At 39.5% G+C, this 18867-nt stretch overlaps 1 protein-coding gene across 10 annotated transcripts in view; it reads right to left on the reverse strand.

The window, feature by feature from the left end:
• The window catches only part of NBEA (neurobeachin), an 881590-nt gene that overhangs the window by 747494 nt on the left and 115229 nt on the right, over nucleotides 1-18867 (reverse strand). For all 10 annotated transcript variants that reach the window (XM_050937106.1, XM_050937099.1, XM_050937102.1 and 7 more), the window contains exon 2: nucleotides 1716-1947. In XM_050937106.1, the coding sequence (XP_050793063.1) occupies nucleotides 1716-1947 (232 nt within the window). The remainder of the gene's footprint in view (nucleotides 1-1715; nucleotides 1948-18867) is intronic.

Below are 18867 nucleotides of genomic sequence, written 5' to 3' on the forward strand. Positions count from 1 at the left end.
ACAGAATAATGCCCTTTACAGGTAGAACTTGACTGCCCCTTTCCTTGTATACCATTTTAACACTTTGAAAGGTTGGTCACAGGGCATATGTAATACTGCATCTTTGTCCGTGTGACTATATTGATCTGCTACTGCTTGAGTTTTTGGTTCTTCACACCACAGAATATCATCTATTGGCTTACGCATTTACTTGAGGGGGCACAAGACTATGCAGCATGTTTCTCAGGGATGTTAGCAGTGGGTACCTATTACTACTACTTAGTAGCAATACGATTTGATGTATAGTCTTGAATTATGAGCAGCAAATTCACTCAGACTGAAAAGAACAAATCATTTAGTATTTTAAAACATACTTATAAGGACCCAAAATGTGCTAGGCACCTCAAAGGCACTTACTCTGAACAGCTTAAATGGGGCCATTTATGAAGATTTAGTATTGCATTCAATTTTATATTTACTAAACACACCAAGATTCACAAGTCTCAGTAAACACACTTTCACACTGCTGTTAACATCATCCTTTCTCCAACTCCTCTCTTGATTATAGCATCTTCACTTAAGGACTCATCTAAATTTAGAATCAAAATTCCTTTTGGCAGGTACCATATTTTTACTTCTTCTGTAAAGCAACTAGCACATATCTGGGCACTGAAAATAAAATAACCACCTATATAGTCTTTCGCTTAGCAACTATTTGTAGATCAGCTAGAATTTATGCAAAGAAAAATTATTCAACCCTTCAAAAATTTCACTTTTTTAGATCAAGTACTCTACTCTCAAACACAGTACTAAAATACATAAGATCAAAAAGTAAGTTACTAAACCCTAAGCTTATGAAGACAAGATGGCCTTTTGAATTTCTCCTGCACCTCCCCAACAACTGTAATGAGTGAAAAACTGGTTCTGTAAATACTTCTGACCACATTCTAAAAGTGGAAGCTTAACCTACCCTTCTAACCAGAGTATCTCAGATTACTTTCAACTAAGAAAACAGAATAATCTCCAGATACTGAGGGTATGAATAAATTGCAAGCCTCAGACGGCAACATCTTCTGTAATCCCAGACTCATAGATGTGCAAACAAAGTATGCTATATTTTAGTAAAAGGAAACATAGGGAATACTCAAAAAAAAATAGACAAGATTAAAGCCATTTGACATGAAAATTAAAGAGAGGCTATCAAGAGCACAAATGTTTTAGAAGACAGGTAAAAACTGAAGTACAGAAACTAAAATAAAAATGCTTAATACAGTCCAAAAATACAATATTCAATAAATATGAACATTTCTAGTGTTCTCTTGGTTTTTATCACAAATAATATTGTGCTATTATTTAAGTGGGCCATAATAATGGTTCAATTCTTTTACAAGGTTCATAGCAATTAATATTGTTTTTAGAAACCGAGAATAAGTGTCAGAGATGCTCTTATGAGATATTGAAATTTGTCTTATTTTATCACTAAGATCAGGCAGTCATCTATTTTCTTTTTAAAAGAATTGTGCATACTAACTACCAGTAAATTATTTCAACATTAGTTCTAAAACCAGAGTATTTTACAACCTTTGCCCATTACATTTCGATAAAGTTGATTTAGTACTGTTGACTCAGTATCAATACTAATGAAATTTACTGTTTTTGAAATGTAAATGACTATGCTTGCAACGCCTGAGTGTTCAAGAACACTGAATTTATACATATCAATCAGTAATTTATACCTGCAATCATGTCATCCACCGTACTCATCTTCAGCAGTACCTGTTCAATTAAGCCAACTTCTGTGCTGGTCTGTAAATTACGGACACTCTTTCGTAGAATGGCTGTGAACATACTCCAGATTTCTGCTTGGCATGTTACATCACAGTGTTCTAAAAGCTCTGACATACACGTTATGCTCTCTGCATCCTGGATTATAAAGTTCATCTCTAGATCAAACTCTCCACCAACCAGCTACAAAGAAGAAAAAGACAAATGTTAGTATGTGTAATTTGAGTATTACTAGAGTTGAGCAGTGAATCTAAACTGGCTGGCACCTTTTCAGATCCTTATTTCAAACAACATTGACTACTTTTTGAGTGTTAAGGGAGACAATCCAAATAAATTTGATATCAAAACTTACATCTCAAAGGCAACAGATCAGGAAGATAATCAGGATGGCAAAAGCACAGTGGCCACTAAGATCATATAAGAAATTAACTTAAATTTTCCCTCAGTATTGGATAGTACACTTTCAGAAATAAAAGTCTCTCTGCAGTCCTCCTTACACCAACTAATTCAAAGGGCAGATTGACTCCAATGAATACAGGAATAGCAGCATCTGAATTGGCTCAGAAATCAAAATACCTTTGCAATTTTCTTTAGACCAACTCACTCAAAGCACAGGCTGACTCCAGCAAACAAGTGCTCTAGTAGCAGCATTAGAATTGGTTCAAATAATAGCACACACCTATCTGCAGCTCTTGGAAAAGAAAGTTGCCTACTCAAAGGATAAAGCTGGAGATATGTCAACGCAATGTATTACTTCTGAGACTCCCTGAAGTAGAAAACTCCAATCCAGTGAGCTTTCTTTCTGAACAGATCCCCAAAATTACTTGGCGTGTAAGTAAAACTGAATAACGCAAAGAAAACATATAGAGCCTATTGGGCTCCAAATACAGCCAAAAGAAAGTGCATTTACCCCAACCTGCAAATATCTGCCTACGTAACTGAAGAGAGGAGATCCATGCAAGAGATCTTACTCAAATGACGAACACTTGTCATTTTTTTCAGAATTTTTCTCCTCCTTTATAGCAGCAGAAAATTTCATTCAATCCAGGAACAAAACTATGCAGAGATCAGAATATTAGACATATTACCTTATACCCAGTAATGATAAAGATATTTGAAAATACAAATATTTCCTATAAAGACTCCAAATATAGTCTATAATTTGCTAAGAAAAAACAAAAAATCATAAGGCACAATACTATATGTTAAATGAAAGTCATTTTAAAAGTATGTGCTGTGTGCTTACTTTCAGTGAATACATGTTGATAGGGAATAATTTTATGACAACCTAATTTTTCATCGTTTAATTGAGAACAGTCTGCACTTTCCATAGTCTATAGACTATACCAGTAGTTCCCAAACTTGTTCCACTGCTTGTGCAGAGAAACCCTCTGGGGGGCCAGGCCGGTTTGTTTACCTGCTGCGTCCGCAGGTTTGGCTGATGGCAGCTCCCAGTGACCGCAATTCACTGCTCCAGGCCAATGGGACCTGCTGGAAGCAGCAGCCAGTACATCCCTCAGCCCGCGTCGCTTCCAGCAGCTCCCATTGGCCCGGAGCAGTGAACCGCAACCACTGGGAACCGCGATCGGCTGAACCTGCAGACACGGCAGGTAAACAAACCAGCCTGCCGCACAAGCGGTGGAACGAGTTTGGGAACCACTTGACTATACGATAATTAAAGTGGCCAGTATGAAACAATAGGTGCACCTTTTTCACATAGGTAGACCAGCCTGCACGTTCGGTATTCTTTCCTTTACTTTTGGCCCCAACATTCACAGTTGCTAATCCTCAGACCTGACTAAAACTACTGAAAGTGATCAACTCACGTTTCCATTAACTTAAGGATTCATCTCACCTTTCCAATTAATCACTAACAACCAATTTAAAATATTCTAATGATGTAGTTCAGAATTTACTAAATGATAAATCAGTTGACAACCAATTTGGACTCTAGAGCTATCCAAGTTACATTCAAATAAATCTGTTGCTTCAATTATTAGCAGTATTTGAATTTTAGGTTTATTATGTGATTTAAATGAATGCGAAAAATGTAATTACTTAGAATTTAAGCAGTCATTTATAATGGATGCCTTGGGTAATCATTTTTTCAAAAAAAACTGAAGCACTTTTCTGGAGACTTATAGTCATGCAAAAGACTAAAGTGCACTCAAAAAACTGGGTTTGTTTTGCGATTTTTGACTTAGTAGTAACACATGCTTATTCTTTGTGGAGAATTTTTTCAGTAAGTTAGAGTAACTTACAATAACGAGTGTCATTAACATTCTTTTTGAACAAATAGCTTTGTACTGTTCACATCGATTCAAATTTTCTCAGCACACCAAACACTACTAAACAGTTTTTGCCTGCTAATTTCTACTCAGCACAGCAATATTGTACACAGAAGTTAAAGTAAACTGCAATAAGAGGGGAAATTCTCACTGCATGAAGGAAGGGAGGCTGGGGGTGGAGGTACTGCTTAGGAGGCAGAAGGAAAGGAGAAGAGAGGGTTCTTTTGCTTTATTTTCAGCAGAAGGGGAGACAGTGCTCCCACATAATTTTAATCCCTAGCATTTAAACCGTTTCACTTATAAAAAACCCAAATTATTTCTGTTCATGCAACAACTTAGAGACAAGGATTCAGTAAATGTGCTGCATTTTAAAGTATTGACAAGGCAGGTAATGTAAAGGCTTCTATTGGGCTAAAAATAATTTGAACTATGCACTACAATTAAGGCAAGATACTGCTTTTAGCTGATGTACAGATTACACCTGAAAGGAAGACCTTTTGGGACAGAAGATTTCAGATTTGTGTATTTATTTGTGTAAAAGGCAGCAGATGGTTTAACTTGCTTGCTTCCTCCTCAAATATCAATGCTAATACAAATATTTTTCTATTTTCCCAAAGGGCAGTAATAATTTAGTATTCCCACAATAACTTTTTAAGTACTATTACAGTTTGTCATGTTAACTGGATATACAAATATACCCTATTTAGCTATGAAAAAGATGCATACATTATAAGTTGGCATACAACTTTTATTGAAAAAGATGCACATGATTATTTTATTGGACAAATCGATAAGTATGCGGGAATTGGTTCAAGAGGTAAACATACCTGAATCACTAAGTAACAACAACAACAACAACAACAACGAAGAGAAATATCGATGATGAAAGAAAAAAAATAATTTTTAAAAATCTATTTAAATTTTATTTAAGTGTAAAATAAACACATTTTCCTGTTTCAAAAACCTATTTAAAATATTAGAAATGATGAAAAAACTTATACTAAGGCCTAAACTTAAATATTAGAATTATTTAAATTAAATAAATATTAAGCAGTATGTTTGCCATCAACATGTTAAAGAAAGTAAAACTACTCAACTGGAAATAGTTGACCAAGCACCTGAAACCAGAGTTTACTGCAATGCTAAACTAACATTTGACACTGGTAACCTCTTCTACAGATGCAGAGAAAATGTATTCTTCATTTCAGTTTATTCAATTCATTCAGTTCAATGATGAGCTCATTCACAGTTGAGAAACCAATTAGGAGTTGAAAAAGCAGGAAAGCTTGTTTTCCTCTTCCAATTTTTGGACAAAATCTAGGTGTGAAAGGATCAGATCTACTATTTCTACAATCCTGAAGGACATGACAGAAGCACTCTGTCTAATTCACTAACTACAGATATTCTCTTTTTAAATGCTTTAAAAGCAAAACTTGTTTTGATACATTTATTTTCTTATGTATACACATTTAAGGTTTTATTTAATAAACAATTTTTAAATGAAATTAAATTAAAATGCATAAAGACAGCAATTTTCATCCAAACAGAGCTAAACAAGTAAAAAAAAATCATCTAGCAAATAAGAAATGTATCATTCACCATTTTCTAACATAAAAAATTAAGAATATGAATAAATGCATGTTAAGGTACATAATTACTTAAATGTGCATAGATACAGTGAGTGTATCCTCCTGGTTAGCAAAAAGAAGTACCACTTTGTGTAAAGGCTATATTTAGTTACAAAATCAACATGTTTAATTGTTGCCAACCAGCGAGAATCAACCTTTCTTTAGGAAAATAAAGCATGAATGCAAAACAAGATAAAAATTGATAATTTAGATCAAGGTTTCCCTGCTTGGTGATTTAAATCAATCCATCCCAGTCGACAGAAGAAAGATACCAAAAAAACTAGCAACACTAAAAATTTATAAATGGGGCATTTAAAAAAAAAGGGGGGAGGTGGTAGAAGAGAGAATTTTAAAAAGTGCTAAAGTCAAAAAAAAAAAATCCTGAGATTTGGCATCAATGTGAGCTAAGAGGGGGAGAAAAGTCTCAAGAGACAAAACAGAACTCTACCGGGGTAACCCAAAAAGTAAACTAGTCTGACTAAAATGGTAAGGATCATGAGGTAATTGTTGCCAGAGAGACATCCTTCAGAACATGGAGATTCAACCCTAGGGAAGCCAATAAAAAGGAACATTAACCACAAAAGGCAATGTGTAAGGAGGAAGAGTTAAGATTGGATAGTCTCATTATCTCCATAAATACCCAGAGTTACAGTGGTAAATAACAAAACCTGAATTTTGGAAGATATAAATCCTTCACTGAGGGACATAAGCCAACCTACAGGGGTCAGAAAAAATTTTTTAGTGCAAGTTATACCATAACTGCCTACTGCAGAGTTTCTTGTTACTCTGAAGTGCCTGGTACTGGCCATTTCAACACAGGATATTAGATTAGATGAACAAAATAACTAAAAAAAAATCAACCAGTTTTAATTTGCCTTGAAACAAGCTTCCAGATTTTTAGGGTTTCCAAACATTTTTTATATTTATTCCAGGTTTATATCAAAACAAAGTGTTTATATAAAACAAAATGTTTATATGAAACCAAATATCCTTCCCTCCCAGTCAAAGAAATCTCCATTAATCTAAACAAAAAGCTCGGAGAAAAATAACTATTAGCCAAACCTACAAAGTAATCCTCATTTTTCACATGCTCCAGAAGAGAATTTCTGCAGTAAACCAAATATCTTAAAGTATAACCCAAAAGGCTGGGATATAAACCCTTATAGAAGATCAAATGGTACTACTATAAATCATTCCTGGTTTTATATCATATATGTAATAAATTCTTCCTCCTATGTCAAACTTACAATTTTACTTTTGATTCTTGACTGAATAGTTAATATCCAATTTGAGCCAGCGCTTTGGATTCTACTAACAAGCCTCTTGAAGTCTGTCAAGGTCATGTATCACTGTTTAAATAGTCTCTTATCATACTCTATAAAATAGTAATAATTGAGGAAGCAAACTAATTCTCAGATTGTGGTTCTGAGACAGATAACCTTAAAACCACACAATTCAGAACTCTTTGGCTATGCTACTCAACCAATGTTATTTATTATTTCTGAAGAACTGAACAATGTGTTCACTAGTATACAAAGCACACACCAGTGAACTGTTCTGTGCCTCTTTAGTGCAGAGAGATATGGGGCATTTGCACTGGTATGACTGTTGCTTGAATACTGTGTTCAGTTCTGGAGTCCACAATTCAAGAATGTTGATAAATTGGAGGGGGTTCAGAGAAAAGCAGTGAGATTGATTAAAAGATTATAAACCTTGCCTTATAGTGATAGACTCAAGGAACTCAATGTATTTAGCTTAATATTCTATTTGTTATGTGGTGCCTTGATTACAATTTATAAGTATGTACACGAGGAACAAATAGATAATAATGGGCTCTTTAGTCAAGCAGAAAAAAGTTTAACATGGTCCAATGGCTGGAAGCTGAAGCTAAACAATTTAAGATTGAAAATACAGGTTAAATTTTTAACTGAGAGCATAAATAACAATTGCAACAACTTATCAAGGGTTGTGATGGATTCTCTAATCACTGGCAATTTTTAAAATCGAGGTTGGATGTTTTCCTAAAAGATATGCTCTAGGATAGGGGCATATGCAGGCTGGATCCAGCCCACAAGCTGTTTTAATCCAGCCCTCGAGCTCCCACTGGGGAGCAGGGTTTGGGGTTTGCCCTGCTCCGGTGCTCCAGCCAGGGGGTAGGGTCAGGGGCCACTCCACACAGCTCCCAGAAGCGGCCGCATGTCACCACTCCGGCTCCTATGTGTAGGAGCAGCCAGGGGCCTCCTGATCTGCATGCTGCCCCTGCCCCAAGCGCCACCCCTGCAGCTCCCATTGGCTGTGCCTTCATGTAGGAGGCAGAGAAGGGTCATGCCGCTGCTTCTGGAAGCCGCTTGAGATAAGCGCCACCCAGAGCATGCACCCGAGTGTCTCCCCATGCCCCAATCCCCTATTCCAGCCCTGATCCCCCGCCTGCCCTCTGAACCCCTCGATACCAGCCCAGAACACCGTCCTACACACCAAATTCCTCATCCCCAGTCCCACCCCAGAGCATGCACCACAAACCGGAGCCTGCATCCCTTCCCGCACCCCAACTCCCTGCCACAGCCCTCATCCCCTTCCCGCTCCACAAACCCCTTGGTCCTAGCCTAGAGAATCATCCTACACCCCCAACTCCTCATCCCCAGACCCATCCCAGAGCCCGCACCCCCAGCTGGAGCTCACCCCCCCATACCCCACTCCCCTGCCCCATCCCAGAGCCCTCTCCCACACCCTGAACTCCTCATTTCTGGCCCCACCTCAAAGCCCACACCCCCAATCAGAGCCCTCACCCCTCCCACACCAAAACCCCAATTTTGTGAACATTCATGGCCTGCCATACAATTTCTATTCCCAGATGTGGCCCTTGGGCCAAAAAGTTTGCCCACCTCCATGCTCTAGGAATTATTTTGGGGAAGTTCTGTGGTCTGTGTTATACAGGTGGTTAGACTAGATCACAATTGTCCTTTCTGGCCTTTGAATCTATGACTCTTTAGTGACTATATTTATTTTGATGTAAAAAAGAAAAAAGGAAATGAGAACACCTATTTTATTACTCTGGGCACCTGTAGCATATTTTAGAAATAGACTGATCACAACCCTATAATTACTATAGATCCAGCAGTAGTCAGGCAAAATAGATATCAGACAAGCTTTCCCTTCTACTAGTAACCTCTGTTTTAAGTTTCCCACTTCCTCAAAAGCCAAAAATAGGTAAGGCACACTGAAAATTCTACCTATTAAGTAGTGGTATGGGAAGAACAAGTCCCACAGTTGAAGAACCATACATAGGGCTCTACCAGATTCATGGCCATGAAAAATGTGTCACAGACCATGAAATCTGGTCTGCACTGTGAAATCTACTGTCGGGGAGGGAAGCGGGGTGGCTCGTACCATACACCGGGCTCCAGCCACTAGTACTGGAAGGGCTGCAGAGGAACAGGACTTCCTCTTCACCTGCACGAGCGAGTCCTGGGGCCAGGTCAGACACACCTTCAAGAACCTCCCCCAGCTGCAGGAAGCTCCATACCCCCACCCCACTTCCTACCTGCATCATGCCTCAGCAGTGGGAGAAGGGGTTACTGCAGAGGGAGCAACTGTGGAGCTTCTTGGAGCCAGGGGAGATTCCTAGAGGTAGGTCTGACCTGGCCCTGTGAGCAGCCCCTGCAGGAGAAGAGGAAGTCCCATCTCTCTCCAGCCCAACCAGGACTAGCAACTGGAGCCCAGCAAACAGTAGGAGCACGGGGGCATCACTGCAACTGGGGAGGGCTTAGACAGCCATTACCCCACCCCTCCCATTTTAACATGGTCATAGTTTGGGGGCAGGGGCATTGCCTCCACAAACTGCAAGCCTTGGGCAGATGTGGAGAAGTGCCAGCAGGGGCTGCACTTTGCAATGAGAAAGCTGATCACCATTATCAGCTCTGCCACCACAAAGCACAGCCCCATCAGTACCATGAGCCTGAAACTTGCAGTTTGTGGGGGTCAATGCCACTCAATCTCCCAAACTATGCCCACATTAAAAAGTGGTCAGGCAGCAGTGCCCCCCCACAAACACACTTCTACAAAGGTTCTGGTGCCCTTGCCTCCAGCCCTGACCCTCTCTGGCTCCAGGCTCAGAACTCACGAACTAGAGGGGCGTTGGGCTGGCTGTGGGGGTGGAACCACAGCATACACGCCCCCAACCACAGGACCCTGGACAACTGTCTTATTATATATTATTACATGCACTGTACAATTTATTGCTCGGTATTCTGAGATATGATAACTGCATAAAGTTATGCCTTAACTAAACCACATTTCTTGCCTTTATGGTCTTTCTTCCAGTGTGGTCGGAACAATGCCCAACTCAGTGACATTCTTCTTGAAAGACAATACAGATGAGGTAATATTGGTTATTGGACCAATTTTTAATTGGTGGAAGAGTCAAACTTTTGAGCTATGAAGAGCTCTTCTTCAGGTCTGGGAAAGGTACTCAAGACTGTCACCTAAATACAAGGAAGAACCAACCAACAGTTAACGCACATTTTAAGACTCCATTCGCACTGTACTGACCCATTAACACCCCAACAACCATAGGTCCAAAAAGGGAGTTAGTAGGTTACAGATTATTGTAATAAGGCATAAATTCAGTGTCTTTATTAAGACAATGATTCTTAGTGTCAAAGTTATGAATTTAAGCGCCCAGGCTTGTCTTTTGAAGGTCCTGTGCAGGTTTCCTTTGAGGATGAGGACAGAGGTTCTGTATGGAGTGATTGTTTTGTGAAAAATATTGGCTGACTGGTGATACAGTGTTTTGCCTTATTTTTCTGAGAGTACATTCAAGAGAATAGCAATTGTCTGGTTTCACCCATACATTGGAATATTTAGTGCACTGAATAAGAGAGAGACGTTGTGGTAGGCATGTGTAGGACATATGGATCTTGAAACGTGTGTTGTAGAGGGATCACCACAGCAGTGGAGATGCATCTGCAGGTTTTGAATGGTTGTTATGTAAGAATCTAGTGCCACTTTGTATTCATGGGTCCTGGTCTGTGGGGAGCTTGCTTCTGGTGATGAGCTTGGAGAGGGTGAGAGGTTCAGCAAAGATTTCCTTCAGGATGTGGTCCCCATTGAGTATGGATTATAACTGTTCAATTATATCTCAATATGGGTTCCAGCGTGGGGTGGTAGATGACAACTTGTAGTGTGCAGAGGGGATTTTTTTCTCCTGTATTGAAGCAGGTTCTCTTAGGGTATTTGGGTGATCTGTGATGTGGTCCTCTTCTCTCATGGAGTGTCCTTGTTTGGTGAAGGTAATTTTAAGTGTCTACCCCAGACTTTGTCCTCAGAGAACCTTCTGTGGTATCTGAATACTTGGCTGTAGCTAACAGATTTTTTGGTGTGTTTAGGGTGATTACTGGATCCGTTAAGGTAAGTGTGGTGATCTGTGGGCTTCCTGCATGTAGTTGCCTGTCAAGTTCCATTGTTAAAGCTGATCATGGTGTCCAGGAAGTTGATACTTGTGCAGGAGTGTTCTAGAGAGTTTGATGGTTGCTGAAGTTGCGACAAAAACTTATTAGGGAGTTTAGGTCCTCAGTCCAGAGGATGAAAATATGAATGTATCTTAAGTATACAATTGGTTTTGTGGTGCACTTGTCCAGAAATCCTTCCAAAAGGTGTCCAAGGAAGAGTTTGGCATATTGGAGAGCCATCCTAGTACCCATGGTTGTTTCCATGATTTCGACAAAGTATTGTTGAATGGTATCCATTTGGGTGGATATCAATGTTGTCCATTGTCTTGTAGGTATTTGAGCAGGCAGCGATGCTATCATTTTGAGGAATGTTGGTGTACAGGGAGGTAGAATTCACTGTGGCAAGGCTTTTACCAACAAAAGTTGGTCCAATAAAAAAATATTACCTCATCTACCTCATCTCGCTAATATCCTGGGACTAACATGACTACAACATGGCAAACAACATTGTTCTTGAAAGAAATATCTAAGTGTAAATCTATATGACAGCACATAATTCTTCATGCTATTATTGTACTCTCTAAAAAGTTTTAGCTTATGGTACTTTTTTACAGAAATAACTTTCACTGTGTTTGGCATGAATAAAATAGTATAGTATTACACAGATATTACATAATGACTCTGTAGAAAAAACCTAAATTACTTTGTTTAAGCAAATGTCATGTAATTAAAGGCTTTCATAATGAACATGCATGGAATATACAGATCAAGTTCCATGTTCAGCCTTAAATTTGGGATTTTCTTATCTGAGCATTTAAATGTACAGCCTTAAAATTGCATTGACATAGCCTTTGAAATTAATTTCTTAGGTTTTCTTTAAGAAAAGTGGATCAGTGTTCATGTTTTCAGAGCTTTCAAGCCCTGCTAGTTTCCAAAAAATAATAACTGTAGGCCCTATTCCCTCCAACTTGTTACACATAGACAGCTGCACCCCACTGAATTCAACAGGCCTCTATATGGGTTCGGGGGGGGTCCCTCTTGGGGACCAAAGTTTGTAAATTGCATTATATCAAATTACTTGGATAGACAGATATGGCAAGCCTCAACCAAAGCCACTGAAAACAGCACAAAACCTTTATTTGTCTGTGTTTGTTCTAAGAGACTAGAGCTTAGAATTTTCTACTATGATTTAACACATATATTCCCTGTTCTGGACAAAGCTTGTGTGTTACATATTTATTACATCAATCAGGGAAGACAGTGCTTTTGTCACCCTTTCTCCATCCCATAAAAATTAAATATAAACCAACAGGTTTGACCATATCTACATAAATCGAGGGAGGGCGGGATTTTTTTATATTTTAGGTTTTTTAAAGAGTCATTTGAGCACAATGGGACATGCTAAAGTATATTTTTTGTCTTCAAATACGTATTTGAAATAATCTGAAGAGAATATAAGAAGTCATGAAAGAACATAGATTTTTATAAGCAACAAAACACTGTAATTATCAATGACCTCCTATTGTACCTATCTGCCTCAGGACATTAGCTTTGCTGGGACAGAAACCATAACAGAAGAAACAATCACTACAACAGCTGTCTGCTTTCTACTAATTTCCTTAAGGAAGAAGATCATTTCTCACTAAAGTCTCCAGGACCAGAAGTCTGATTTTCCAAACACGAGAAATGGGCAAACCAGAAACTCTACCTAGTGCAAAAGGCTACCACAGGGTTATTTTTTAAAAAATCACTACTAATCTGGAATAGAATAATATTGTTTCAATTAACAGACCAGGCCAAACATATCTGACACTTCAATTAAGTCAGTATAGTCACAAAAGAGAGTAATTTGATCCATTGTGTTTAAGCCTGTAAAACAATTACCTTTTAATTATTATTCAAGCATTGGTAGTAACAAACAAGTATGAATCTTTAAGGGGATTGTCCCAAAACTCTTGGAGAATATGTGCCTGGGCTCTCAAATGCTGAAGTTGCAGTAAAGGAATGTCCATTGAATCTATTCACCTCTGCCTTGCTCCAGTGGACCACCAGGTCCTGAGTATGAAAGGCAAGTCTTTAGATTGCAAAGAAGTGGATGGACAGGAAGTGTGCATCAAGATGGGTAACCATAGGGTACATCTACACTGCAAAAACTACCCCGCAGCAGCCAATTTCAAGGCCTGGGGCCAACTGATTCAGGTTCACACTACAGAGCTAAAAATAGCAATGTAGACACTCCCACCTGGGCTTTAAAACTCAGAAAAGGGAGAGAATCAGAGCTCAGGATCTAGCCTGAGCACTAATGTCTACACTGCTATTTTTAATCTTGTAACATAAGCCCTGCAAGCCCAAGTCAGTTGACCCAGGCTCCAAGACTTGGTGCCACAGGGTTGTTTTTGTTTTGCAGTGTAGATGGACCCACATTTATTTTGTTAAGTAACCATTTGTTCTTCCTTTAAGATCTGCCTGCATGGATCCCCTCCTCCCCTGGAAGATTAGGCATCATCTGTGGGGAATCTACTGTGGGATCTCAGAAGTATTAACTGAAAAGCTATTACAGGACTGCTCCTCTGAACTGGGCATAGATCTAAAGCTTAGGTAAAGAGAATAATGCTGTTTGAAGGTGTATTCAGAACTCCAAACAAGCATCTCTAGATATTTCCATTATAGATACACTGCAATATTATATCCTGGAGGCTGCCTAGTACTTAAATGAGTGTGGACTAATCCCCACAGTTTGGGGCGGAGGAGAGAGAAGGAGAACTGCCAGATCACAGAAGTTTAGTATACATATAATTATCTATTTGGACATACCTCTGGTTTTAGTCGCATATGCCAAAACAAGTATGAATCTTTAAGGGGATTGTCCCAAAACTCTTGGAGAATATGTGCCTGGGCTCTCAAATGCTGAAGTTGCAGTAAAGGAATGTCCATTGAATCTATTCACCTCTGCCTTGCTCCAGTGGACCACCAGGTCCTGAGTATGAAAGGCAAGTCTTTAGATTGCAAAGAAGTGGATGGACAGGAAGTGTGCATCAAGATGGGTAACCATAGGGTACATCTACACTGCAAAAACTACCCCGCAGCAGCCAATTTCAAGGCCTGGGGCCAACTGATTCAGGTTCACACTACAGAGCTAAAAATAGCAATGTAGACACTCCCACCTGGGCTTTAAAACTCAGAAAAGGGAGAGAATCAGAGCTCAGGATCTAGCCTGAGCACTAATGTCTACACTGCTATTTTTAATCTTGTAACATAAGCCCTGCAAGCCCAAGTCAGTTGACCCAGGCTCCAAGACTTGGTGCCACAGGGTTGTTTTTGTTTTGCAGTGTAGATGGACCCACATTTATTTTGTTAAGTAACCATTTGTTCTTCCTTTAAGATCTGCCTGCATGGATCCCCTCCTCCCCTGGAAGATTAGGCATCATCTGTGGGGAATCTACTGTGGGATCTCAGAAGTATTAACTGAAAAGCTATTACAGGACTGCTCCTCTGAACTGGGCATAGATCTAAAGCTTAGGTAAAGAGAATAATGCTGTTTGAAGGTGTATTCAGAACTCCAAACAAGCATCTCTAGATATTTCCATTATAGATACACTGCAATATTATATCCTGGAGGCTGCCTAGTACTTAAATGAGTGTGGACTAATCCCCACAGTTTGGGGCGGAGGAGAGAGAAGGAGAACTGCCAGATCACAGAAGTTTAGTATACATATAATTATCTATTTGGACATACCTCTGGTTTTAGTCGCATATGCCAAAAAGTCTGTCGGACTTCTGGTTTGGTCTGGCCTTGTTTTGTTAACAAAGGGTCTCTTTTATATATATATATATATATAAAACTTGAAGTCTTATGTCTGCTGGATGTCACTGAGGCTTAGAGAAAAAACAAGAAGAGCTAATGGCATGAATATCACGAATTGTTCAGGCTACTTAACTATGAAGAGCACTTGTTTTACATAGAGATAGTACATAACTGCATTAGCATGAGGTTCAGATCCCATGACAGAGATGGTCAGCCACCAGAGGGAATACCCAACATATATTTAAGAAATGTCAATACAAGATAAACCTAGAACAATCACCCAAGCACTAGAAGCTGGAAAGTTGGAAATACACCCAGATCAACTCTGACAGAGCTCAAAGAGTTATATGACTGTTTTACTTGCAAGTATATATGCAAAATGAAAAGAAGATGATTGTCTACTTGGTTTTAACCCTTTCTGAGCTGCCCAAAGGACAATCCCTTCCCATTTCATTAGAACACTTTCTGGTAAAGGCTTCCTGTTTCACAACAGAATTTTTTTTGGACCTCAGTAGAACATGTTTACTCAAGCTATTACTTTGTGAGACTTCAGATCTGAACATAGACTCTTACCTGACCCTGAAACAAGAAACCTGCAAGACTGGCAATAAGGACTTGCATTTATGTTATCAGTTCCAGGAAGGAGAACCACAATTGTGGTTAGTAACCCTAGACTGGCTGAACATCTTGGCTCTATCCTATGTGACTTAATAGTTTCTCTTATACATTCCTTCCGATTCTGATCCCAATCTAAAAGAGAGGACTCTGTCATATACTGGGTCCTGCCTGCCTCAAGACAGAGGAAAAGAAACCAGCATTTTCCTTGGTGGCAAAATGATCTGAGACTTGCCACATCTTCAAAAGAGTTTGAAAAACGCTGTTCTTCCATTACCATCAGGGCATCGGTAACAGACCTCAGATGGTTGCAGGAACCAAAGAACTTGATATCAGTCCCAACAGCCCCAAAACAGATAGATAATAAATAAAAGACAGACTCTGGAAAGGACCAACACACAATAGAAGGGGAAGGAGCCCATGAGGGCTGAGTCACAGATGCTGCCTGCAGCCATGCACAAACCAAACTTTTTTCTTATTAGTAGTAATGACTGTTATAAAGGAATGGGAACAGGGAAGGGAGATAAAAACAGACTACGGTAGTGTTATAAAAACAGTATGCCCACTGCTCCTTCAGGCAGTTAGAAAAAACTGAAGAGCTATTGGAACCACATCTTTTTGTATTCTCCAATCCCAATGTGAGGGAGGTCATTAGAAAAAGAAGGTATGTCTACATTCAGATTAGACACCCGCTGCTGGCCCATGGCATCTGATTTAAGCTCATGGGGCTCAGGCTAAGATGCTGTTAAAATGCAGTCTTGGCATTCGGGCTCAAGTGGCAGCCCAGGCCCTGGGACCCTCCCGCCTCACAAGGTCCTAGAACTTAGGCTGCAGCCTGAGCCAAAACGCCTATTTTGACAATTAAAACAGCCCCTTAGCCCAAGTCCAACGAGCCCAAATCAGCTGGTACAGGCCAGCTGCAGGTTTTTAATTGCAGTATAGATATACCAGAACAGCCCCAACAAACACTGCTTGTTAGAAACTTCAAGCTCCCCTACTAACATTTCCAATCTTGAGCTAAGAAGTATTGCCTCAGGGAGAAAAAGGTAGTTTCTGTTTATACAAATCCTGGCTTCTCCAATAAGATTGTAAACAATGTGCCAGTAGAGATAATGGTTTTGTAATGTAGATTCTTTTATTAGTAACTGGGCTGAGACCATCAGCTTGCTAGATGGCCTTATAACTTTCATCCCTGAAAAACTAATGGGATCATTCAAACCTGCAAGCTAGATCACATAGAATCATAGAAAGATTAGGGTTGGATGAGACCTCAGGAAGTCTAGTTCAACCCCCTGCTCAAAGCAGGACCAATCCCAACTAAATCATCCCAGCCAGGGCTTTGTCAAGCCAAGCATTAAAAACCTCTAAGGATGAAGATTCTACCACCTCCCTACATAACCCATTTCAGTGCTTCACCACCCTCCTAGTGAAATAGTGTTTCACTAATATCCAACCTAGACCTCCCCCACTGCAACTTGAGATCATTGCTCATTGTTCTGTCATCTGCCACCACTGAGAACAGCCGAGCTCCATCGTCTTTGGAACCCCCTTTCAGGTAGTTGAAGGCTGCTATCAAATCCCCCTTCACGCTTCTCTTCTGCAGACTAAGCAAGCCCAGTTCCCTCAGCCTCTCCTCATAAATCATGTGCCCCAGCCCCCTAATCATTTTTGCTGCCCTCCGCTGGACTCTCTCCTATTTGTCCACATCCTTTCTGCAGTGCGGGACCCAAAATGAGACAATACTCCAGATCTGGCCTCACCTGTGCCAAATAGCCTGTAGCAGTGCATGGGATTCTTCCATTCTGAGTGCAGGACTCTGCACTCATCCTTGTTAAACCTCTTCAGATTTCTTTTGTCCCAATCCTCCAATTTATCTAGGTCACTCTGTACCCGATCCCTACTCTCCAGTGTATCTACCTCTCCCCCTATTTTAATGTCATCCACAAACTTGTTGAGGGTGCAATCCATCCCATCATCCAGATCATTAATGAAATCATCTTCAACTTCCCTCACCAATCCTCCTTAGCCCCCAAACCTTTACAAAGAGATTGGATTTTATTTCAGAAGGGGTCAGCGAGTGTTTTCCAGGTGTAGGTGGTCACATGGTTTACAGAGGAGACTGAAGATATGAAAGAAGAAGTTAGTCATGAGGATACGACGACATATGGCATATAATGTATAGAGATTCAGTACTCTGGTTAGTTTATTCAATAAACACTCAGAATACATTTTGCAGTTACATATGAGTAGACTTGGCAGAATTTGATTTTAATAATTTTGATGGATAATATTGACATTTATTTTTAAGCATTTCCTCTATTTCTATTTAAATGTTCACAAGTGCACAAATGTATGGGTTTTAAGAATGTTTTAATTTTTATTAATTTAAATTTTCCACAGTTGTGGGATATTAAGAGGGGGGCTCAGAAAATTTCAAGACAGATGTTGAGATTCAAAAACGTGTATGTAGCTTTATAACCATTAAAAACACAAATTGTCAACATCACATGTCAAAATATATAAAGTAAATATCCTTAATCAAACTCAAGTTCTCAAGCAGCATTTTTTGTTTTACTTTATCTATCCACATATTTTGATTATCATAGATGGAAATATTGTTTCATTAGCTTATTCGTGTTCAGTGAAATCAACATTTACTGACATTTAACCAATAAAAATCTAATCCTTCCCAGACAGCTTATAAGCACCTCAGTAATCATAGCACTAAATGCCTAAAAGTTCACAAGAAACAATTATTTCTATCTTTTCACACCACCTAGAACAGTGATGCCCAAACTTTTCTCTCACATCTCCTCTTGCCAATAATCAAATAATAAAGGACCAGGAGTGGAGCAGGGGCCAAAGCTGTGGCCAGATGGCACTCCCTCCCCACCTCCTCATGGGTGTTGACACAGGCTCACCCAGACAATCCTCAATGACCCTCTAGGGGGTGTGCCCCACAGTTTGAGAACCACCGACCTAGAACCTCAGATACATAATAGCAGCTTTCAGACTGACAATTTGGGATGTAGATCATCTCAAAAGAAGCAATACTATATATGTAAATAATAATGTCCTATGCTGCCCTTATTATAGACAGGACTGATGGCAACACCTATTAAGGAGTTGCCTGATTCTTCTCATTATGAAACTCAAAAGAGTTGTTTATAACTTTACCAAACTAACCACATGTGCTGAAATTTTCCATGCTGTGCGTCTGCTTCAGGCTAAAAGTTTTTTTTTTTTTTTTTTTTTTTTTAAAGATTTCACCCAAAATGGTTCAGCTTTTTCGGAGAACAAGGCTAGAGGGGAAATGGTTG

The sequence above is a fragment of the Gopherus flavomarginatus genome, chromosome 1 (genome assembly GCF_025201925.1).
Source record: "Gopherus flavomarginatus isolate rGopFla2 chromosome 1, rGopFla2.mat.asm, whole genome shotgun sequence".
NCBI classification, from domain to species: Eukaryota; Metazoa; Chordata; order Testudines; family Testudinidae; genus Gopherus; species Gopherus flavomarginatus.